Source organism: Schistocerca americana, chromosome X (genome assembly GCF_021461395.2).
Source record: "Schistocerca americana isolate TAMUIC-IGC-003095 chromosome X, iqSchAmer2.1, whole genome shotgun sequence".
NCBI lineage: Eukaryota > Metazoa > Arthropoda > Insecta > Orthoptera > Acrididae > Schistocerca > Schistocerca americana.
Window position 1 is genome coordinate 782604134 of NC_060130.1, and position 26238 is coordinate 782630371.

The 26238-nt window shown below is 41.2% G+C and overlaps 1 protein-coding gene across 3 annotated transcripts in view; it reads right to left on the reverse strand.

Moving 5' to 3' along the window:
* Window positions 1-26238, reverse strand: part of LOC124556827 (extended synaptotagmin-2-B) — a 193944-nt gene that overhangs the window by 161912 nt on the left and 5794 nt on the right. For all 3 annotated transcript variants that reach the window (XM_047130842.1, XM_047130840.1, XM_047130841.1), the window contains exons 2-5: window positions 25706-25747; window positions 9546-9686; window positions 9284-9360; window positions 5425-5491 (exon numbers count right to left, since the gene is read on the reverse strand). In XM_047130842.1, coding sequence (XP_046986798.1) covers window positions 5425-5491; window positions 9284-9360; window positions 9546-9686; window positions 25706-25747 — 327 coding nt within the window. The remainder of the gene's footprint in view (window positions 1-5424; window positions 5492-9283; window positions 9361-9545; window positions 9687-25705; window positions 25748-26238) is intronic.

The window sequence follows — 26238 nt, forward strand, 5'->3', positions numbered from 1 at the left end:
AGTTTTTGGACATAGTCATAGATTTTAGTTCACATATACAAAGGTTTAGTTAACGTACATAAGTGCACACACTGATATACACTGAAGAGCCAAGGAAACTGGTACGCCTGCCTAATATTGTGTAGGGCCCCCACGAGCACACAGAAGTGCTGCAACATTATGTGGCATGGACTCAACTAATGTCTGACGTAGTAGTGGAGGAAACTGACACCACGAATCCTGCAGCGCTGTCTATAAATTTGTAAGAGTAAGAGGGGGTTGAGATCTCTTCTGAACAGCACATTGCAAGGCATCCCAGATACGCTCGATAATGTTCCTGTCTGGGGAGTTTGGTGGCCAGTGGAAGTGTTTAAACTCAGAAGAGTGTTCCTGGAGCCACTCTGTAACAATTCTGGATGTGTGGAGTGTCGCACTGTCCTGCTGGAATTGCCCACGTTCATCGGAATGTCCAGTGGACATGAATGGATGTAGGTGATCAGACAGGGTGCTTACATATGTGTTACCTGTCAGTTGTATCTAGACATATCAGGCATCCCACATCGCTCCGACTTCACACACCGCACACCATTGCACAGCCTCCACCACCTTGAACAGCCCCCTGCTAACATGTAGGGTGCATGGATTCTTAAGGTTGTCTCCATACCCATACACATCCATCTGCTCAATACAATTTGAAACGAGATTGGTCTGACCGGGCAACATGTTTCCAGTCATCAACAGTCAAATCTCAGTGTTGGCGGGCCCGGGCAAGGTGTAAATCTTTGTGTCTTGCAGTCATCAAGTGTACACGAGCGGACCTTCAGCTCCAAAATCCCGTATCAATGATGTTTTGTTGAATGGTTTGCATGCTGACACTTGTTGATGGCCCAGCATTTAAATCTGCACCAATTTGCAGAAGGGCTGCACTTCTGTCATGTTCAATGTGTCTCTTTAGTCATTTGATGTTTTACTAGATTCTTGATATTCACAGTACACTCATGAAATGGTTGTATGGGAAAAATCCCCACTTCATCACTACCTTGGAGATGCTGTGTCCCATCGGTCGGGTGCCGACTATAACACCACACTCAAACTCACTTAAATCTTGATAACCTGCCATTGTAGCAGCAGTAACCGATCTAACAACAGGACCAAACACTTGTTGTCCTATTTACGCATTGCTGACTGCAGTGGCATCTTCTGCCTGTTTGCATCTCTCTGTATTTGAATAAGCATGCCTATACCGGTTTCTTTGGCACTTCAGTGTAAATAGTGAAGGTCAGAAATTATCATTTTTTTGTTGCAAAAACAAACTTGTATGCTATGTACACTGTTTTACAAAGTGATATTAGAACTTTAAAGCTTCTACTGAATAACAGATTTTCTCTATTAATAAATGCTAAAGTTTATTCTTTAAAGCGTTTAAATTAGCAATGTGCAAGGGTGCGAGGACCTCCCACTTGTTTAGTCCCCCTTAAACATCCCAACAACCAACCAACCTCCCACTCTGTAAATGGGGCATTATAGGGTTCACTGTGGCATGTAGTGAACAAGAGGACTTTCTGTTCTGCCTGCCGTTAGAGGGTGCGAAAGGCTGGGGGGGGGGGGGGGGGGGGGGGGGGGAGTGTGGGGGAGGGGGGGGGGAGGGGTCCTCCGAGTCAGAGACTCGAGCACAGTGCTCAGTAAAGTGTTCAGCAATTGCGCTTGCGTCGGTAGATAACACGCTGTTGACATTAATGCCAGGGACACCTGTTGGGGTCTGGTTCCCAAAAATACATCTGATCTTCGTCCAGACTTGGGAAGGTGACGTACGGCACCCAATGATTGACACATACCTCTCCCAATGTTCCTGTTTCCGTCGTTTTATAAGCTGGCGAACACGGGCACGCAGGTACTTAAAGGCTATTAGGTGCTCTACAGAAGGGTGCCGCTTATGTCGCTGTAGAGCTCGCCGACGCTCTTTAACTGCCTCAGTGACTTCCGGCAATCGCCAAGGGATTGTCGTTTGCCGGGGCCACCCTAAAGAATGAGGGATCACATTTTCCACCGCAGAAAAGATTGCTGTAGTGACCTGCTCAACGACAACATCGGTAGCACCATGTGGGGGAGATTCGGTGGTGACAGCAGAGGTGAAGGCTTCCCAGTCTGCCTTGCTTAAAGCCCATCTGGATAGGTGTCTGTGGGCATGATGCCAGGGGAGTGACAGGAAGTTGGGGAAGTGGTCACTACCACACAGATCATCATGTGCTCTCCAGTGGATGGATGGGAGAAGGCCAGGACTGCAAACCGAGAATTAATGGCCGAATATGTGCCATGTGCCAAACTGAAATGTGTGGGTGCACCTGTATTTAAGAGGCAGAGGTCGAGTTGTGACAGTATATTTTTGACCTCCCTATCTCTGCCAGTAAGCATGGCGCCACCCCACAAAGGGTTATACGCATTAAAGTCTCCCAAAAGTAAGAAAGGTTTAGGGAGTTGATCAATCAGTGCAGCCAATACGTACAGGGGTACTGCAACATCTGGAGGAAGCTATACATTGCAGACAGTTATTTCCTATGTCATCCATATCCTGACAGCCACAGCTTCAAGAGGGGTTTGAAGGGGCACACGTTCACTAGATACTGAGTTCAGGACAAAGACCCAAACCCTACCTGACACTCTATTATGGTCGCTACAGTTCCTGTAATATCCCTTATAGCTGCAGAGGGCAGCAATTCCACTGGAGGATTACGAGATCATGCGACTGGGAAGACATGAAACACTCAATGAGGTAGTCTACACCTCAGGGTCACCAGCTGCCACAAGATGAGTGCCTGTGTGATCGACATCCATTGTGTCCGAGGGCCCGGAGAGATCTAGATCCTCAGCAGACACGAGAATCTCCCCCTCATCCTCAGAGCTTGTAGGTAGTGGTGGTGTGGGTGCCACCGCAGTGCCTTGGTTCTTGGGGGTCTTTTTCTTTTGAAGTTTCTCTCGCTGCTCCGTAGGTTTGTGCAGCTGGGAAGACTTCACTGATTCAGTCTCAGGGACTGAGGAGGACCGTGACCAGCTACCTGTGGTTGCTTCAGCCACTGGCTGGTGTCAGCTTTGCCACTGGTGGGAAGCTGGGAAGGGAGTGACCCAAGGGATCCCTTCCTGGCAAGAGGAGCCGAAGAAGACTTACGCTTCTCTGGCTGAGAAGTGGGGACTGACGTCCTCAATGGTTGGGGGGAGGGGGGGGGGGGTTGGCTCCTGAAGTAGGTTGTGCAGGAGCAACTGGGAAGGAAGTGCTTCCCACCACCAAGGGGGCAGGTGGAGTCTGACGGCTGAGAGCCAACTGTACACGGCAGAACGGAAGATGGTAGAACCATTGTCGTAGTGGCGGTGTAGGTTGACGTCATATGTACAGGATGTAGCTACTCACATTTTCTCTTAGGCTCAGTGTAGGTCAGTTGATCCAGGGTCTTTCATTCCATTATTTTTCTTTTCTTTCTGGAGAATCCTGTAGTCTGGCAAGCAAGATGAATGGTGCTCTCCGCAGTTGACACAGATGGGAGGCGGGGCACAGGGAGTATTGGGATATGAAGGATATCCACAATCCCAACAGGTGATGCTGGTAGTACAGCAGGAAGACATACGGCCAAACTTCCAGCACTTAAAGCACCGCATCGGGGGAGGCTTTACGTCACAGCGGTAGACCATCACCTTGGCCTTCTCGGGTAATGTGTCACCCTCGAAGGCCAAGATGAAGGCACCGGTGGCAGCCTGTTTATCCCTCAGACCCCGGTGGACACCTCACCGCTCTAAATACTCGCGCAGCTCGTCGTCAGACAGCATAAGAAGGTCCCTGTGAAATATGATAACCTGGACCATATTTAAGCTCTTATAGGACGTGACGGAAACAGAAACATTCCCCAACTTGTCACAGGCGAGTAGTGCCCATGACTGGGCAGATGATGCTGTTTTGATCAAGACCTACCCTGACCGCATTTTGGAGAAGCCCTCCACCAACCCAAACTTGTCCTCTAAATGCTCCACACAAAAAACTGAGGCTTCATTGACAAGGAAGATTCCCCATCGACTCTCGTACATATGACATACCGGGGAGAATAAGCTTTGCTGCCATCCTTAGCCTGGTGTTCCTCCCATGGAGTGGCCAGGGAGGAATACGATTTGGGGTTGTATTTCTTAGCACTGAGGTCAGACTTTGACCGCTTAGAGACTGCTAGTGTCTGCACTTAGAGACTGCTAGTGTTTGACCACCAGCAAGAGATGACGTACAACGCTTCATGGCGTGTCATCTGCCCTGATGCCACCCACTCTGACCAGGAGCCCTCCCCAAAGGTGTCACCCAGCCACAGCAAAGCCAACTGGCTGAATGGCCATTGCCAAGAGCCCCAATGCCCCGGGGTGACTGGCATCTACTCCTTGGCATACGTGGGGAGTTAATGGCAGCAGAGCGATCCCTGTGTTGTCAGGGGGCTACAACCAACAGGGTACATGGCAGCCCCACCACAATGGACTGGCTACCATGCTGGATATCAGGCGCAAACGAGCTAAGAAGACCATAATCGTCAGCAGTGCAGAAAGCGATACTGCACAGAGGATGGAGGAAAACACACTCAGGAGGGTGACCTCGCCCAACAGCTGGACAATGAGCGTAAGTGCAGATCCACATTGACGAAGGATGCAAGAGGTCTCAGCGCATGATGGACACTATGCATTATGTAAGACACCCTTCCCCAATTGGCTCGCTCTTTGGGAAAATTTTGAGAAATGGAGGTCAAACCGTATAGAGGACCATCACATAAAGGCCGAAACATGTGAGACTCCTTTTTGTCGACTCTTACGACAGGTATGAATACCTCGGGCCTATTCTAATTCCCGGACCTGCAGGGGGGGGGGGGGGGGGGGGGCGACCTGCCTGCATTACCAACATCCACATCATGCACATTATATAGCCTGTCTTGTTTCCATTTGACTGCCACCTTGTATATTTGTAACAGCTATCAAGAATACATAAAGGTAAATGCCAATTTCGTTAGTGCGGTGGCTGCATTGACAGCATGTAGTCTGTGGTAAAGAGCTCAAAAATGCCTATGTGTGAGTGAGAGAGATAGAATATACCGAGTACCAATTTACAGGAGGTATAAAGAGAACTGCACCCAGCACTAAATTGGCAATGCAGATACATTAGAACCAGCAGGATGAAATTAGTAGAATGAGGAACTGATGAGGAGTAGCGGAGACCCCCCCCCCCCCCCCGTTTTGTAAGAAAGGGGTGGGGCAGGGAAACAAGAATATACAAGCATTAAGTTCACAAAACCTTACTAGTGGTTGTCATGTAGTATGCTTGCAGAAGTAATGATAATGATTTAAATGATGATCATGATGACAAACCTAAGCGCAATGACACACATGTAATTGGCATGGCAGAAAATATGCTAGATATTAAATACAACACACCTGTAAATCTTTAATGCCTCCTTTGATTCCACCAATACTAAAAGATATATCACAGTCACCAGCGTACCTAGAACATAAGAAATGTAAACTTTAAAACTCATCACACACAACGGAAATTCTAAAAAGAAAAGTGTCAGAATCACTCTGGAAATGAAGTAAAATTATTTTTTAAATTCTTTTAGTCTGAAACTTATTATGTTAACAACGCACATTTTTGTATCTTAAGAACAATAATCAACTTAGATTCTTATGTTAATGTGAGATATCCAAATAATTTCATCAAATCTGTATCTGGGATGATACACTCAAAGCTAATCTTATTTGGACAAGACAAAGTATTGCCGCACAAATTCTACAGGTTGGCGAGACTGTCTCTAACACACACGCACAAATTCCCTACAAACTTTCAAAATTCATCTTTCAAACAGCATTAATCCTTACACAGTAACAGGCCAAAAAGGTGTTTTTCTGTTATGTTACAGGTCACAAATATGACCTAGCATGGTAATTCGTATATAAGCTAAGCCTGCTAAATGACTGGAGGAATCCTGTTAATGTTTTGTACTTACAATGTCTGTTATATGGTCAGATTCGAGCAGAAAGAAATAATAGGAATGCAGCTCAGAATGGTGTGGGAAAAACTGCAGAAAATCTCAAACAGATGTTAACAAGGGAGCAAATTTACACCTTCTCTGGCATAATTTAAGAGCAGCACGTAGAACATCATTTTACATTCTACTATGTTCATTTGGACAACTCTATTTCAAACTTCACAGGCAAGTTACTTCAATGATTTCTGGTTCCTGTGGCAGATATGTGAACTGCTGAGCAAAGGTGGTAAGCATGCTGTTATCATTCTTTGGTGGAGAACAGAATTGTATTTTTAAATTTGTGAGTGCACCATAACAAATCCAATTCAAATTCATACGAAAATGTTGAACAAGCATGGAGACGATTACGTGAACATGTCTGAAGGTGGTGCAGTTTTTTTTAAGATGTCCATTTGAAGACAAAGTTTTTTTGTGTTCTGGGTGACCAATAGCAGTTGTTTACTTACATGGATATGGTGTCTATACAGTTCTAGCAATACTGGCCATGACCTCCTTCTTCTGTGCAGATGCACACATATTACCCGAACTCTTATGGGACTTGGTAAGAATGTCTTCGAGTCCCGGTCGGGGGCACACATTTTCACCTGTCCCCATTGGTAAATACCAACACCCGTCAGCAGTTGAAGGTATTAATATATAATTCTAATAGCAGTTGTATCTTCACTTAATGTCAATACTTTTCGGAACTACCAACAGATCCAGCTGTGAAACTTGGCACACCAGTTAAATAGTTTTTACAGTGTAGTGTATAATATAATGCAAGATAAATGGAAATTTAATCAAGTTAGTGCCAACTAAATACCAAGGGATCTAATAAATGGTTTAGGCGGCCACTGAATGATGACATCTAGAACACAAAGCATTTTTGCTGACAGCATGTAATTACCTCATGGAAGGAATTATTCTGAAGTATTTAGCACACAAGTATAAACACAAAAAGATGCATTCTCTATAGAATGGAAACATACTGGAATTCCCCTGGATCTCATAAATTCAGATAGATGCAATTTATAAAAAAAAAAAAGTGGTAGAGAGAGTGCTTTGTAGCATTCATGATGTCCTGATAGTGGTCTTTGTTTACGGCGACTTCTGTACGAGGGAAAGTATTACCAGCATGGAAAGAGATTCGTTGAGAGATGACAATAGTGTTACAAGTTAGAATGAACAATTACACATATATTACATATATATATGCTGCAAGTGTCTGACAGTCCCATGACAAGGTTACCCACAAAGTTTCATTTCCTCTGCATGAGCGGGTACTTATTTATCAACCTTAGTATGAACTTACAAACGTAGGTTAATGTGCACCATATTGACATTAATAATACAAAATGAGAATGAGCGCTACTACAAATCAACATGCCGTATAGAGATCAGAAATTAAAACAGTGTGTTCCAGGTGAAACAAACAAACTACACAAATCACATGAACACTATGTGTAAAATTATAATCCAAATTTATATTCCATTAATTTAGCAGCTGAAATTTAAAATACTGGAATAAGTGCCTTAACAACACTAACAACAGAGGTTAGAGCCTGCTGAAAAGGTAAGTATACTGTCACAGGTAATTTCGACTATGAATTTAACTACTTTAAAGGTAAGATAAAATTGATATTGCAGTACACATGGTGTTTCAAATAGATTCATGTAATTTCACATTCTTCTACATGAACGAAAAAAGAAATTTGGGGTGAATTTTAATTTACACACTGAAACTAAAAGTTCACCTTCGCACCAGTTTTAAGTAGTTGATTTAGTGTGGTTGCTGATAAAGGCCTCCTTGCTGTAGTTAGCTTGCCCTCTCACTCATTCATTAACCAGTTCATCGAGTCAAGATGACAATAACAGAGACACAAAAGATGTTTCCCATTCGCCATTTCAACATGTGCAGTTCAGTTACAACTGTGTGGTTTGATGTTCATTGTGAGTAAGCACTGAATCGTTCTACAGCTCAAGATATTTGAAAATGACCCAGTAGTTTCAAGACATGGATTGTTTATGAGAAATTCCTAGGTCTCCCCTGAGCACTTGTTCAAAGTGTGCAACACATTCAACAGAATTTTGCATGTGTGTGTGTGTGTGTGTGTGTGTGTGTGTGTGTGTGGTTTTGTGGCAACGTTTATGTTTCTAATCATACAGAATTCAACTGCTTGAAGTCCTCAATGGTAATGATAAACCACTTGCTCTAAATGAAGGAATGTGAAGTTTAACACTTCAGAAAATGAAAGAACATTGTATCCTATGATTATAATATCAATAAGTCACAACTGGAATCAGTCAGTTCAGACAAATAACTGGATGTAACACTTTGTAAGGATATGAAATGGAACTGTTACATAGGCTCACTTTTTGGCAAAATGGGCAGCACAATTGAGTTCATTTGCAGGATACTAGGAAATTTAAGACTGCTTACAAAGAACTCATGCGACCCATCCTAGAACAATGCTCTAAGTGTGTGAGAGCCATACAGAAAATAACTAAGAGCGGATGTTGAACGTATACAAAGAAGTGTAGCATGAATGATCACAGGTTGTCTGACTCATGGGAGAGTGTCACAGAGTTTCTAAAAAATCTGAAGTTGCAGAAGCTTGTAAATAGATGCAAGCTATACCATGAACACCTATTTACAAAGTATCAAGAACCAGTATTAAAAGAGGATTGTCGGATTATACTAAAAACCACTGTGCATTCTCTTGCAGGGACCATGAAGACAAGATTAGACTAATTACAGTACACACACAGGCATTTAGGCAAGCAATCTTGTGCACTCCATACATGAATAGAACTGGAACAAGCCTTAATAAGTGCTACAACAGGAAGTACCCTGTAACATGTAATTAATAGCAATTTGTAGAATATACATGTAAAAGTAGATGAAGTTAAGATTTACTCCATGCTTCTACCTTCACTCATGTAGAATATACTCCTTGAAACTGGATGAACCTTTTTGAAACATTCTGCATAACATTCTCCCCTGTAATGTATGAAGCACCGAGCTGATGCAGTACTGGCCACAAAGGTTGAATAACTCTCTTCCTTCTCCAACAGATAAAGAAAATACTCTCATTGTATAAAATTACGATTGCAACCCAAAACGTAAGATTGCTCTGCTATCTTGGTTGTTTCATACATCATAAAAATACAGTTGTCAGAAACAACAACAACAACATTACCAAAATAATAATAATAATAATAATAATAATAATAATAATAATAATAATAATACAGCAAATAGCACTTACGAAACATCCATATCCATAATAATTTGGTCCCGTGGAACATTCTGGTCATATACCTTCACACCACCAATCCTCATGGGCTATAAAATGAAATGTTCAATATATTTTACAATTAGCATGCACTAGACTTTTTAACTGGATTGCAGACATTTCTGTTTCTCTGTACATATTCTGCAGACCATACTCACTAAATAATGATTTAAGAAAATATTCAAGGGTATTAAATAAGAAATTAGTTATAAAATATGGTTTGTGATATACTTACAATACTACCCAATACCATTTTCTCAAAATGGAAGCCACTTAAGCGGTAAGCAACCAAGCTTTCTCTGATGCTTGGTTCAATAGTATTTTTAAGGATATCTTTAGCATAGTGATTTACATTTGGCCAAACATGACGAAGGATCTGCAATAAAAGTATTTCATCACGATTGTAAATTTTCTATTTGAGTGAAAAAGTACATTGTGATCACCACTGCATAAAATAATTCATTTCTTTTTTCTATGTGACCAATAATGCACCACTAATTCAGTCTACAAAAGGGACATCTCAATTGTTATGTGTACAAAAAAATTTGTTTCTATCATTTTAAGTACTATTAAAAACTAAAGGCAAGTTTTGGAAAAGTTATCCTTGCAAAATAACATTATTATTTTATATTGTAGGTCTCCCATTACTTGAAAAACAGAAATGTTTAAAAATTTGGTAATTAAAGGAATCAAACTGGACTATTTGCATTACTAAAAAAAAATTAAGTATCAGAACAGCAAGTGATGACCAATAGGCTCGCCACAAAACTACTTGAGTAACAACTCTGAACAGTACTGATAGCATCAATGGTTGGTTGATTTGGGGGAGGGTACCAAACAGCAAGGTCATCAGTCCCATCTGGTTAGGGAAGGATGGAGCAGAAAGTCGGCCATGCCCTTTTAGAGGAACCATCCCGGCATTTACCTGAAGCAATTTAGGGAAATCATAGAAAACCTAAATCAGGATGGCCAGACACAGGCTTGAACCATCATCCTCCCTAATGCGAATACAGTATGCTAGCCACTGCACCACCTCAGATGGTGACAGCATCAATAACCAAACTATAATTTTATATTACAGAAGGATGCCCTTAAACACTTGGGGATGTTAGTTCTACAAAAGAACATGTGGACATCTCACCAGGGATACAAATAAAGTCAAGGGGGGAAATATACAGAGACATGCCCAGTACGTCCCCACCATCAGTTTTAATTAGTGATATACAATATTAGTAATACATACAATGACAGTGAAAGATATAAGCACAACTTCAGTGTAAATCTGTCATTCTTTTATATTAAGGTTCAGAGGGGAAATCTGTATTGTGATGTGAAAGTCTTAACAAGTTGCCCAGACACAATGCTAGAAATTGGGAATCCTCAGAAACCCAAAATTAAAGGCGTGCTCCATTTTATATTCTCTCACACTGTCTTGGATATGGACGTGGACACAGAGCTCTACTACTGGTCTTACCTTTCAATTAAGAATACTGATAACTGAAACTGAAAGTTGTATAAGGTAAGATTGGTTGGTTGGTTGGCTGGTTGTGGGGGAGGGAAAGGGGGGTGGGGCTGGGGGTTGAGAGGGGACTAAATGTGTATATGGTAAGAAGATAGTAATGCAACATATCTGCAGTGGAAAACGTTCACCCTGTTGTATAATAGATAAACCAATAATAACTAAAAATGAGACCCCACCAGAAAAGCAAAACAAGTCTGTAACAGCTGCCTGAAGATTGATTTGCAATAATTCTGAAATCAGTAATGGTTTGGTTTAAACTGTGTAGTTATCTTAATCTGGAATAAAGTTTCAAAAGATCAGATCTTCAAATCACAAGTGTTTCTGTAACATCATTTGACAGGCTATTAAAGTTCACATTTAATTGGAAGTTGGATCCAGGGGCAGTGACGGATCAGTGCCACTAACCATTAGCAATATGTGATACTGCAGTAACTGTGTTATTCTGAATTATGATGCAAGTTCCTTGGGAACTGTGACGACTACAGAAATTATGAAATACGTGAAATGTATTAAGAACTACAAATATGGACTACTATCAGCTGTATAATGGAATGACGACAATAAAAATTTGTGCCAGACCGGGACTCCAATTCATATTTCCCGCTTATCGCGAGTGGTCGCCTTACCATTTCACTATTTGAGCATGACTCACAGCCAGACTCAAACTTTCACAGGTTGACAACCAAGTGTCATTAACCTGCACTTGTACATATGTAATGTACACTACTGACCATTAAATTTGCTACACCACGAAGATGACGTGCTACGGACGCGAAATTTAACCGACAGGAAGAAGATGCTGTGATATGCAAATGATTAGCTTTTCAGAGCATTCACACAAGGTTGGCATTGGTGGCGACACCTACAACGTGCTGACATGAGGAAAGTTTCCAACCGATTTCCCATACTCAAACAGCAGTTGACCGGTGTTGCCTGGTTAAACGTTGTTGTGATGCCTCATGTAAGGAGGATAAATGCGTACCATCACGTTTCCAACTTTGATAAAGGTCGGATTGTAGACTATCGCGATTGCGGTTTATCGTATCGCGACATTGCTGCTCGCGTTGGTCGAGATCCAATGCCTGCTAGCAGAATATGGAATCGGTGGGTTCAGGAGGGTAATATGGAAAGCCGTGCTGGATCCCAACGGCCTCGTATCACAAGCAGTCGAGATGACAGGTGTCTTATCTGCACGGTTGTAACGGATCGTGCAGCCACGTCTCGATCCCTGAGTCAACAGATGGGGACATTTGCAAGACAACAACCATCTGCACGAACAGTTCGACGACGTTTGCAGCAGCATGGACCATCAGCTCAGAGACCATGGCTGCGGTTACCCTTGACGCTGCATCACAGACAGGAGTGCCTACAATGGTGTACTCAACGACGAACCTGGGAGCACGAATGGCACAACGTCATATTTTCGGATGAATCCAGGTTCTGTTTACAGCATCATCATGGGCGCATTCGTGTTTCCATGTTTGGTGACATCGCGGTGAACGCACATTGGAAGCGTGTGTTCGTCATCGCCATACTGGCGTATCACCCGGCGTGATGGTGTGGGGCACCATTGGTTACACGTCTCCGTCACCTCTTGTTCGCATTGACGGCACTTTGAACAGTGGACGTTACATTTCAGATGTGTTACGACCTGTGGCTCTACCCTTCATTCGATCCCTGCGAAATCCTACATTTCAGCAGGATAATGCACGGCCGCATGTTGCAGGTCCTGTACGGGCCTTTTTGGATACCGAAAATGTTCGACTGCTGCCTGGCCAGCACATTCTCCAGATCTTTCACCAACTGAAAATGTCCGATCAATGGTGGCCAAGCAACTGGCTCGTCGCAATACGCCAGTCACTACTCTTGATGAACTGTGGTATCGTGTTGAAGTTGTATGGGCAACTGTACCTGTACACGCCATCCAAGCTCTGTTTGACTCTATGCCCAAGCGTATCAAGGTCGTTATCAGGCCAGAGATGGTTGTTCTGGGTACTGATTTCTCAGGATCTATGCACCCAAATTGCATGAAAATGTAATCACATATCAGTTGTAGTATAATATATTTGTCCGATGGATACCCGTTTATCATCTGCATTTCTTCTTGGTGTAGCAGTTTTAATGGCCAGTAGTGTATAATCACATACAGGGGAGACATTTTACTTGAAAATCACTTGCCCGGTATCGACAGATAAATACAGTATGGCAGTGCCTGTGTTAGTCCGATTTACAATGCACAGTTCCTTTGGACATGCATGTGTGCTACAAATTTGAGGTAGGTTTATGATTCTTTCGTGTTGTTTCCACTTTACTTGAAGCTGCTGCTGAAGTTAGCTTGTTTCTTCCAGCGTAACTAAACAAAGTACGCAGATCTATGTGACCAGACAAATGTTGATGAGACGAGTGCCAAAACAGAAAACAGGCAACGTCAATACAAAAACTGAAATACTGAATTTGAAGTCTCATCATTATTTAGCAAACGGGGAAAAACATTAAACCATCCACTGTCACACTACTGCAGAGAGATAAATTACACATACACCACTACCAGTGATGCTGAATAGCAACTGAGATTTATGAAACTCAGTATTGTTATAGTGTCAGATAGAATCCCAACATGGTCCTATAGAGTATTCGACAAATGACCTGCCAAAGCAGGAATACTTCAGGAAGAAGAAAGTATTCTAAATTTAACTAGCCCCACTCATCCATAATTCACTTCAGATCCCTTGAGCAAAAGCCGTTAAAGAAAATGAAAAACAGCACAAAAAAGGCAGCAGAATTAAACCACGTAACAGCTATCCTGCATCATTCTCCTTCATTTGGTGCAGAATTCTACACACAACATTCATATAGTGACCCTCATGGGGAAAGAAAAGAGCTTCCTCAATAGTAACTAGAATACACTCCAAACATTAACGATGCAAACACAAACTTGTTCTCTTCATGCATGAGATCCTAAAAGTCAAGGCCAGGAGTAACTAGCTGAATTCAGTATTTTTACAGTTTAGCAAAGCTTAACTCGGTTATCATAGTGACTTAAACTAAACACACACATAAAAGGGGAAAATGCAACAATCTTGGCCTGGCACATAAATGGCATTGGCATTGACAGAATTTTGTTTTGTTGGTATACAACGTGTACAATATCATACAAGCATGAACTTTATCTGTGGAATAGTTCTGATCATACAACTATTCAGAGTAATAGTGTTGTGTGTGTCATTCGAACCGAAACTGGAATACTGTGCCAGTACAAAATTCTTTTTATTGGATAGTTTATCACCAACAAAAATTCATTAAAGTTGATGAAGACTCATAATGAAGCTAATAGCTAAACTGAAAAAGGCTGTGCAACAGGGGAGAACAACCTCTGCGCACATTTGTACAAGCATCAATTACTTTAATTTTGACACTGTATTCATTACATACGAGGTTCGTTTGGTACATCTGATAAATTTCCGTAAAATGTCAGGGAATTTTGTTAGATTGCATCAGTGTTGACAAGGACTAAATGCACTGCACCGAAATGAATGCATTGATGGGGATGAAATTAATGATTGAGCAACTATTCTGTTAAGTAAGTATACTTTATATGTGCTGTGGCACCCTAGACATCAGGCACCAACAGTGTCATGCACAATATATTCATCATGTGGGTTGCAGCAAGCCCAATCTCTACAGTGTATACGATATGGAATATCACAATACTGTAACTCCACAGCCAGACCAGCAGAGAGCATAAACAGCACTCCGGCCAGATCACCAGGCCACATACACAATGACAGAGGTCACTGACAAACTGCACATCTTCATGCATCTGCCATGTCATATGCCAAAAATAGGCCTGCAAGTATCCATCTGTGAGGTGACTACTTAGGTTGGCACTCGACACCCGTGTGGATTCTTAAGTGATCAGTGATTTGGTTGTTGACGCTTTGCAAACTGCACTGCTGTTCTTCGAGACAACAAGATAGTGTCAGACAGAAAGTTTTTATTCCTGTGAGACTTAGATCTCTCAATACTTCTTCAGCAAAGTACACGATAAGAGGTTGTTAAGTGTTTATTCTCCTTCACCGAAACTTGGGTTTGGACTTTGGTTCTAAACCTGAAATGAGAGATCTATTTTTTCTGTTTTAATCTAAATTTATTAGGACTTCAAGACGCTGCTCACCAAAGAGCATGTGACTACAGAAACCTAGTTCACTATTTTTAACATAAAGCTCGTATGGCATCAAGATTGTGTTAACTGAAGAGTGTGTATCATAGCTCTTTCAAGATCATGGAAATTATTATTTACTTTGTGATTCTAGGAGTCTAAGTGGTTCCGTTATTTACACGTGTTTTTTTTTAGTTTCACTTACTGAAAGACTAATATTCATTTTGTTTCACTCATTGAAGAACCATCCTTTCTTTTGGTTCACTGTGGAGAATATTTTTGTGGAAATTGTGTTCAACAAACTTTTGCTTGTTCCCTATACCTGGGCTGTTTACTTGTGCCCGTCAGCAGTGCACACGTCAATTTGAAATCTTGATCATTCATATGCCTCAACTTTAAGCACAATTGCACTACATTTCCGCACCTGAGTTAGACGATTTCAGGTCCTCTGTGAGATGTGACATGATCACTTGCTTGAGCAGTTTATTCATGATGTCTTTACTTAAATGTGCTTTGTAGCTCTTGGTACCCGGTTAACAATTTTTACCAACCACTGCCCAGTTTCTATGAGAATCCCTCAATGAGGATTGCCCTATTTCCCGATGACAAATATACAGGTAACTCTCAGAATATGCATACATGTGTTTCACAATGATGCAGTCAACAAAAAAACTTTGTAAAACTGAAGTACTGTTACACAAAAACATACTGGGTTAAATTAGATCTCCTCTCTCTTTCCCCCCCTCTCTCTCTCTTTTTGATGGAGGGGTGATCACTGTCAACTGTAGATCTTTCTTCGCCATCCCTTCACTATCGTGCTGCTTTACATATGTAGATCATTGTCTACAAACATTTCCATTAAAGAATATCTACCAAAATCTTTATTGTCAGCTTCATCGCACAGTGTACTACTTTGATTTATTCCTTCCTACATACATAAATACTTGTTCTATAGACCATGAATATGACATTTTGTAATGATGCGGAACACGTCACTTTAACATAAGTTTTCTTTATACAAAATAATTAATTCTTTTTTTTTTAACATTTACTACTTTATATCTAAAAATTCATCTATTGAGCAATAGGAGCTGTTATTCAGACACTCTTTTAATTTGTTTTTAACTGTTGGATGGCTATCTGTCAGACTTTCAATGCTATTTGGAAAATGACCAAAGATTTTTGTGGCAGCATTTTCTGTGCCAAAGTCGGATTTAACCCAGAATAGTGAAGACTATCCTTTCTTGTAGTGTTGTAGCTATGCACTTTGCCATCATTTTTGAATTGGGATGGGTTATCAATAACAAATTTCATAAGTGAATATATGTATTGTGAAGGTACTGTGAATATACTTAGTTCCTGCAAGGTGATCTTGGGTGGGCTCCAGCTATTATTCTGATTACACATTTCTGTGCAATGAATACTTTTTCTCTTAAAAGATGAATTACCCTAAAATTGGTGTCTTATGAAAACAGTGAATGAAAATTGGCATAGCAGGGTAATCTACTGATATGTTTATCACCAAAATTTGCAATAACCCTAATAGCATAAATAGAAGAACCTAACTGTTTCAGCAAATCATTGATGTGTTTTTACAATTAAATTTCTCATCAGTGCATACACCCAGAAATTTTGAATATTCTGCCTTAGCAACAGACTTCTGATCAATGTCTGTTTTCTGATCAATGTCTGTTTTTATCAATTGTGCTATGCCATTTACTTGTATGTACTGTGTATTCTCAAAATTTAGTGAGAGCCCATTTGCAGAGAACCACTTAACAATTTTCTGAAAGACATTATTTATAATTTCCTTGGCTGATTCTTGTTTGTTGGGTGTGATTACTATGCTTGTATCATCAGCAAAAAGAACTAGCTTTGCATCTTTATGAATATAGAGTGGCAAGTCATTAATATACACTCCTGGAAATGGAAAAAAGAACACATTGACACCGGTGTGTCAGACCCACCATACTTGCTCCGGACGCTGCGAGAGGGCTGTACAAGCAATGATCACACGCACGGCACAGCGGACACACCAGGAACCGCGGTGTTGGCCGTCGAATGGCGCTAGCTGCGCAGCATTTGTGCACCGCCCCCGTCAGTGTCAGCCAGTTTGCCGTGGCATACGGAGCTCCATCGCAGTCTTTAACACTGGTAGCATGCCGCGACAGCGTGGACGTGAACCGTATGTGCAGTCGACGGACTTTGAGCGAGGGCGTATAGCGGGCATGCGGGAGGCCGGGTGGACGTACCGCCGAATTGCTCAACACGTGGGGCGTGAGGTCTCCACAGTACATCGATGTTGTCGCCAGTGGTCGGCGGAAGGTGCACGTGCCCGTCGACCTGGGACCGGACCACAGCGACGCACGGATGCACGCCAAGACCGTAGGATCCTACGCAGTGCCGTAGGGGACCGCACCGCCACTTCCCAGCAAATTAGGGACACTGTTGCTCCTGGGGTATCGGCGAGGACCATTCGCAACCGTCTCCATGAAGCTGGGCTACGGTCCCGCACACCGTTAGGCCGTCTTCCGCTCACGCCCCAACATCGTGCAGCCCGCCTCCAGTGGTGTCGCGACAGGCGTGAATGGAGGGACGAATGGAGACGTGTCGTCTTCAGCGATGAGAGTCGCTTCTGCCTTGGTGCCAATGATGGTCGTCTGCGTGTTTGGCGCCGTGCAGGTGAGCACCACAATCAGGACTGCATACGACCGAGGCACACAGGGCCAACACCCTGCATCATGGTGTGGGGAGCGATCTCCTACACTGGCCGTACACCACTGGTTGATCGTCGAGGGGACACTGAATAGTGCACGGTACATCCAAACCGTCATCGAACCCATCGTTCTACCATTCCTATACCGGCAAGGGAACTTGCTGTTCCAACAGGACAATGCACGTCCGCATGTATCCCGTGCCACCCAACGTGCTCTAGAAGGTGTAAGTCAACTACCCTGGCCAGCAAGATCTCCGGATCTGTCCCCCATTGAGCATGTTTGGGACTGGATGAAGCGTCGTCTCACGCGGTCTGCACGTCCAGCACGAACGCTGGTCCAACTGAGGCGCCAGGTGGAAATGGCATGTCAAGCCGTTCCACAGGACTACATCCAGCATCTCTACGATCATCTCCATGGGAGAATAGCAGCCTGCATTGCTGCGAAAGGTGGATATACACTGTACTAGTGCCGACATTGTGCATGCTCTGTTGCCTGTGTCTATGTGCCTGTGGTTCTGTCAGTGTGATCATGTGATGTATCTGACCCCAGGAATGTGTCAATAAAGTTTCCCCTTCCTGGGACAATGAATTCACGGTGTTCTTATTTCAATTTCCAGGAGTGTATATTAAGAACAATAAGGGAACCAAGGGCGAACCCTGTGGGACATCATTCTTGATACCTCCCAGTTAGAGGACTCTGCTGATTTTTATAGACTATCTGTACCATTAATTTCAACCTTCTTCAGTCTTCCAGTGAAATATGAATTAAACCGTTTGTGTACTGCCCAACTCATACCACAATACTTAAGCTTATCTATAAGATTTTCATGACTCACACAATCAAAATCTTTTGGGAGATCACAAAATATCCCAATGGGTGATGTTTGGTTATTCAATGCATTTAACATTTGATCAGTGAAAGAATATATAACATGCTTTCTGAAAGTCAAATTGACATTTTGTTAGTACTTCATTTTTTTGATGCTACTCTTGAATACACCACCTTTTTAAGACTTTTGGATAAAGCTGTTAGAAGTGAGATTGGGTGGTAGCTGTTAGGATCAGACCTATCCCCTTCTTTATGCAATGGTTTAACAATAGCGCATTTCAGTCAATCTGGAAAAATACCCTGTTTCAGTGAGCTACTACATACATAGCTGAGAATCCTACTTATCTGTTGGGAACACCCTTTTAGTACTCTGTTCGAAATTTCATCAATTCCATGTGAACTTTTACTTTTGAATGAAAGTATTATGTTCCTAACTTCCGTAGAAGAGGTGGGTTGAATTTCAATATACTGCCTTGTATTTTCTAATGAATAGTTGGATCCTGTTTTCTCTGCAACACTTAAAAATGATTATTAAAGACATTTTCTAGTTCTGACTTCTTTACAACAAACTTCTTATCGAGTCTGAAAGAAATACAGTCTTCCTGTGCTCTTGGTTGCCATGTTTCCCTTTTAACAATATTCCAAATGGTTTTAATTTTATTGCCAGATGTGCTAATCTCAGACATAATGCACATACTTCTGGACTTTTTAATAACTTTTCTTAATACAGTGTAGTAGTTTTTAAAAGGTTTCACTGTTTCTCGATCATTAACCCTCCTAGCTGTAAGACACATTTTCCTTTTCTGTTTACAAGATATTTTTTATCCTTTTAGTAAGCCATGGCTTTGTAGATGGTTTCTGACAATTATAGTTGACCATTTTCTTGGGAAAACAGTTTTCAAATTCACTCACAAAGGTATCATGAAATAGGTTAAATTTTAAATTAGCATCAGGTTCCCTATATACTTTACCCCAGTCTAGCTGCTGCAGGCTTTACCTAAAATTTTCAACTACTAAATCACTAACCGAATGCACTATTTTGGAAGACTGTTTTGCATTACTGTACGGAGGTGTGTCATGTACTGTAACTAGCTGTGCATCATGATCAGACAGATCATTCTTAACGGGAAAAGCTTTTATTTGATTAAATTTGGTCTATAAAAACATTCAGTGTGCTGCTTTCCTGTACCACCTGCGTAGGAAAATCAACAACTGACGTCAAATTGAAAGAACCAAGTATAACTTCAAGGTCAAGCATTCTATCAGACAATCTACATTGAAATACCTACAAACAATAATTTGCTTCCTCCTGTCTGACAGGCGGCACAACAAAGAATTCAACTTTTTCAAAAATGGCTGAAAATTTCCCTATGGGGACCTGTACATGGCTACAATTATAAAAGTACCATTATTTAGCTTAAACTGACATGCAAATGCTCCTCTACACAAAAAATTTTCCAGTTCCTATAGTTTTCACAGTATGACAAATTTTAACATATATGTCAACTCCTCTCTCCATAGTGTCTCTACTTACATGTGCTGAAAGCTTATATCCACCTACATTTACCATTTCCATACCTGTGATTATATGATGTTCACAGAGGCACAGTACATCTATTCCACCCTCAATTTCTAAATCTTCTAAACAAACAAGAAGCTCATCTTCTTTGTTTTTTAATCCCCTGATATTCTGATGCAATATACTAACATTTTCCACTGTGTTTTTATGAGAATCTTGTGATATTTTAACATCTCTAGTACCTGCCTGTCTGAGCTTCTAATTAAACTTAATTCCAATCAATGTTTGATGATTGGAACTAATCTTAGCACAAAAAAAGAGGTACTCCCATCAGTTTCAGTGCCCCCCCCCCCCCTTAAAGGATTTTCCTGTCATATCAGCCAATTTACCCTTCCCTTTCCTACTGAGATGCAGACCATGTCTTGCAAAGTCCCACCTACCAATACCATTAACAGGAAGCAAACCTATGCTTGAGAAAGTAGCTACGCCAAGCAGCTGATATAGCCCCATATTGACCGTCCTGACAGACTTGTTGAACTGGGGCTATCAATGCCACATGAAAGCACTGGACTCACATTCAGGAGGACGATGGTTCAATCCCGCGTCCGGCCATCCTGATTTAGGTTTTCCGTGATTTCCCTAAATCACTCCAGGCAAATGCTGGGATCGTTCCTTTCAAAGGGCACAGCTGACTTCCTTCCCCATCCTTCCCTAATCCGATGAGACCGATGACCTCGCTGTCTGGTCTCCTTCCCCAAACAACCCAACCCACATGAAAGCAGGAACCAAGCCAACATTTGTATGGTTCATTGCAGATGCTGTTTTTACCAAATCACACTCAATATTGTAGCCCTGCTCCCTATCAATACTGTTTCCCTCTCCACCCACTACCACAACATGACCTTGCTTTGTAATCCACCTGCACAATGATACTATTTAAGAATCTAGGGATCCTCACAGTATATATATTCACTTATGAACTTTGTTGTTAATAATCCAACTCAGTTCAAAAGTAATAGCAGGGTGCATAGCTATAACACCAGGAGAAAGGATGATCTTCACTATGCAGGGTTAAATCTGACTTTGGCACAGAAAGGGGTAAATTATGCTGCCACAAAAGTCTTTGGTCACTTACCAAACAGCATCAAAAGCCTGACAGATAGCCAACTAACATTTAAAAATAAATTTTAGATGACAACTCCTCCTACTCATTGGCTGAATTTTTAGATATAAATTAAGGGGAGTTAAAAAAAAAAAAAACAACAACTTAAACATTAGTGTCATGCAATATTTTGTGTAATGTAATATCTTGTACAGACATCTTTTATTAACCTGACACGTTCCACATCATTATGAAGTGTCATATTCATGATCTATGGAACAAGTATTAATCTAATCTGTCACCTGGCTAAGACAGCACTGGGCTTGAAAATAGGACCTGGTACCTGTCACCTAATTTTTCCTTCAATATCTGGCCCACACCTCTTCCATGGATACTACTTAACAACAGAACTTTCCTCCTACTTTATATTTCTTCTTCTTCTTTTTGAAACAACTGGTTTCCTAGTGAAAGTCTATTGGGTGCTAACTACAATTACAACTACTTGAGCCTCTTCCTTAGTTGAATGAGGTAGCAAGACAAATCTATTGTATGTGCCAATGATGAAACTGTCAGATACTGCTCTATTTCTGTGGCCCCCGCTCCTTGCCACCTGTCGTCACCCTTCCCACCTGTCGTCACCCTTCTATCCCCTCAACCTCATCAGTTCCTCCCTAGTACTACCCAGTTCAGCCTTAAGGGCTCTAACGTTCCCTATTTATGAAATTCAATGAAACCAATGTTTTGTGCCATGCTAACTATCCTTTCAGTTGGAGTGGTAATGTCAATATCAATTTTCTGGAACTGACAGTGTAAGGCAGCAGTTTGCTACACACAGCATTAAAATATTTCAGACTGCTATTTTTTCATGCATATCTATATCTGACCACAATCTATTGGTTATGAACTGCAGATTGAAACTGAAGAAACTGCAAAAAGGTGGGAATTTAAGGAGATGGGACCTGGATAAACTGAAAGAACCAGAGGTTGTACAGAGTTTCAGGGAGAGCATAAGGGAACAATTGACAGGAATGGGGGAAGGAAATACAGTAGAAGAAGAATGGGTAGCTCTGAGGGATGAAGTAGTGAAGGCAGCAGATGATCAAGTAGGTAAAAAGACGAGGGCTAATAGAAATCCTTGGGTAACAGAAGAAATATTGAATTTAATTGATGAAAGGAGAAAATATAAAAATGCAGTAAATGAAGCAGGCAAAAAGGAATACAAACGTCTCAAAAATGAGATGGACAGGAAGTGCAAAATGGCTAAGCAGGGATGGCTAGAGGACAAATGTAAGGATGTAGAGGCTTGTCTCACTAGGGGTAAGATAGATACTGCCTACAGGAAAATTAAAGAGACCTTTGGAGAGAAGAGAACCACTTGTATGAATATCAAGAGCTCAGATGGCAACCCAGTTCTAAGCAAAGAAGGGAAGGCAGAAAGGTGGAAGGAGTATATAGAGGGTTTATACAAGGGCACTGTACTTGAGGACAATATTATGGAAATGGAAGAGGATGTAGATGAAGACGAAATGGGAGATAAGATACTGCGTGAAGAGTTTGACAGAGCACTGAAAGACCTGAGTCGAAACAAGGCCCCGGGAGTAGACAACATTCCATTAGAACTACTGATGGCCTTGGGAGAGCCAGTCCTGACAAAACTCTACCATCTGGTGAGCAAGATGTATGAGGCAGGCGAAATACCCTCAGACTTCAAGAAGAATGTAATAATTCCAATCCCAAAGAAAGCAGGTGTTGACAGATGTGAAAATTACCGAACTATCAGTTTAATAAGTCACAGCTGCAAAATACTAACGTGAATTCTTTACAGACGAATGGAAAAACTGGTAGAAGCGGACCTCGGGGAAGATCAGTTTGGATTCCGTAGAAATGTTGGAACACGTGAGGCAATACTAACCTTACGACTTATCTTAGAAGAAAGATTAAGAAAAGGCAAACCTACGTTTCTAGCATTTGTAGACTTAGAGAAAGCTTTTGACAATGTTAACTGGAATACTCTCTTTCAAATTCTGAAGGTGGCCGGGGTAAAATACAGGGACCGAAAGGCTATTTACAATTTGTACAGGAACCAGATGGCAGTTATAAGAGTCGAGGGACATGAAAGGGAAGCAGTGGTTGGGAAGGGAGTAAGAAAGGGTTGTAGCCTCTCCCCGATGTTATTCAATCTGTATATTGAGCAAGCAATAAAGGAAACAAAAGAAAAATTCGGAGTAGGTATTAAAATTCATGGAGAAGAAGTAAAAACTTTGAGGTTCGCCGATGACATTGTAATTCTGTCAGAGACAGCAAAGGACTTGGAAGAGCAGTTGAACGGAATGGACAGTGTCTTGAAAGGAGGATATAAGATGAACATCAACAAAAGCAAAACGAGGATAATGGAATGTAGTCAAATTAAATCGGGTGATGCTACGGGAATTAGATTAGGAAATGAGACACTTAAAGTAGTAAAGGAGTTTTGCTATTTAGGGAGTAAAATAACTGATGATGGTCGAAGTAGAGAGGATAAAATGTAGACTGGCAATGGCAAGGAAATCGTTTCTGAAGAAGAGAAATTTGTTAACATCGAGTATAGATTTAAGTGTCATGAAGTCGTTTCTGAACGTATTTGTATGGAGTGTAGCCATGTATGGAAGTGAAGTTTGGACAAGAAGAGAATAGAAGCTTTCGAAATGTGGTGCTACAGAAGAATGCTGAAGATAAGGTGGGTAGATCACGTAACTAATGAGGAGGTATTGAATAGGATTGGGGAGAAGAGAAGCTTGTGGCACAACTTGACTAGAAGAAGGGATCGGTTGGTAGGACATGTTTTGAGGCATCAAGGGATCACAAATTTAGCATTGGAGGGCAGCGTGGAGGGTAAAAATCGTAGAGGGAGACCAAGAGATGAATACATTAAGCAGATTCAGAAGGATGTAGGTTGCAGTAAGTACTGGGAGATGAAGAAGCTTGCACAGGATAGAGTAGCATGGAGAACTGCATCAAACCAGTCTCAGGACTGAAGACCACAACAACAACAACATCTATTTGCCTCAATCACCATGTTAATGTTGAACTGTCATGATAGTCTCTTGATGGGAATGTTGTCATTCGAGTTCCATTTGGGTAAAGTTTTGAAAAAGTGTGGCACATAGATCATCTTTATTGTTACAACAAACATTTGATCAGTGCACTTTGAAACAAAAATAATGCTGATATTTCCATTTCAAATAATAATGGTAGGGGGTGCCCTTAGGCTTGGTGAATGGTAATTATAAAATTTCATTTGTCTCCTTCTGAAAGGTCTCCTCTACAAATGAGAGTTATTTTTTTAAATTTTTGTTTTAGCGGTCTTTAATGTGGCAACAATTCCAGAATAGACAAAAAAGATTGTATGGTTAAACAATTGTCTTCAAAATAAACTCATTTTGTTCAGGTTAAAAAGAGCCTTTTAGTGCAAAACTGGTCAATTGCAATTTTCTTGAGTATCGCTTTAAATTCTTTTATTTCAAGTTAATCTTTTAGATTCCGATTCACTATAAGGTTTATTTTACAAAAACCAAATATAAGATCTGTAAATGAACTCTTAGCTGTAACTCAACAAAGACACATCCCATAGCATGCTGAATGTCAACGATATGCGCAACTTCTCACTGTGATACAAAACTAACATCTTTTCTGATGGACATTGCTGTTTTATGCACCTTTTCACCTTGACAGACACACCTCCTTATCCTTCTCCTCCTTTGAATACAGAGTATCACATACACACTGTTACACCTCTAGTACAGTGATATGGCAATAAAACAGACGTGTGAACATAATATGTTAAGGTTGTCATTTTGCTGCTGCTGTTGCACTCCAAATGCTATTTAAACAAGACTTGTATTTAAGTGAAAATGCAGGTTCATACGTACTTCCATTATGGATTTTTTCTGAACTATCCATCGTGGAGGCTACTTTAAGAGAATGCTTTGAGGACAGTTACTCAAGAAAGTTTTTTCTCAACTACTGTCTGTGAAAATTGTAATTTTAACAGTCATTTCCAGTTCCCTGCAGCCTATACTTCTGGTAAACTTTTACATCTATCCCAAAAATCTTACTGCATATATCATGTTTAGAACTGTATAAAAGGTGCTAAAGTATAAGAAAAATATTGCTATGACCATATGAAGCATAGCATATGCCTAACTCAGCATACTACTGAATGTCACATTTTGCTTCAAGGTATCGGAATGATGCTATTTGAGTTTCCAGAGCAAATGAAAAAGTCAAAAAGAAGTAAAACTGCCATTGTTATACTCTTTGGACAAGCAACACATAACAATAGGCAAAACACAACTTAACCCCATACAGCATTTTAATACCTGCAATACTTCCAAGCACTTGCTGTACTTTGCTTCGTTAAAACGACAAATACAGATTGCCATCTTACCATTAAACACAAATAGTTGCCGACAGTGTAGCAGTATTTGCATTGTACCCCACAATCTGGAAATATTTTTTGCAAGGACAAACAAATAAAAATTAGAAAGACCACATGGAAAATTGCCTTACCTTATTAACCCATTCAACTCTTTCCACATCGGGGAAGAAGACCTGGAAGGAAAAAATAATAAATAAATAAATAAATTGAACAATTTAATTTAACATACATATGGCAAACATTGCACATTACCACAATAAGTCAGATTATTATTTATTTTTTGCTATATTTAAGTAAAATTGCCCCCCCCCCCCTCCCCCCATGAACCTTGCTGTTGGTGGGGAGGCTTGTGTGCCTCAGCAATACAGAGAGCCATACCGTAGGTGCAATCACAACGGAGGGGTATCTGTTAAGAGGTCAGACAAACGTAGGGTTCCTGAAGAGGGGCAGCAGTTGCAGAGGCAACAGTCTGGATGATTGACTGATATGGCCTTGTAACATTCACCAAAACAGCCTTGCTGTGCTGGTACTGCGAACGGCTGAAAGCAAGCAGAGCCTACATCTGTAATTTTTCCCAAGGGCATGCAGCTCTACTGTATGGTTATATGATGATGGCGTCCTTTTGAGTAAAATATTCTGGAGGTAAAATAGTCCCCCCATTCGG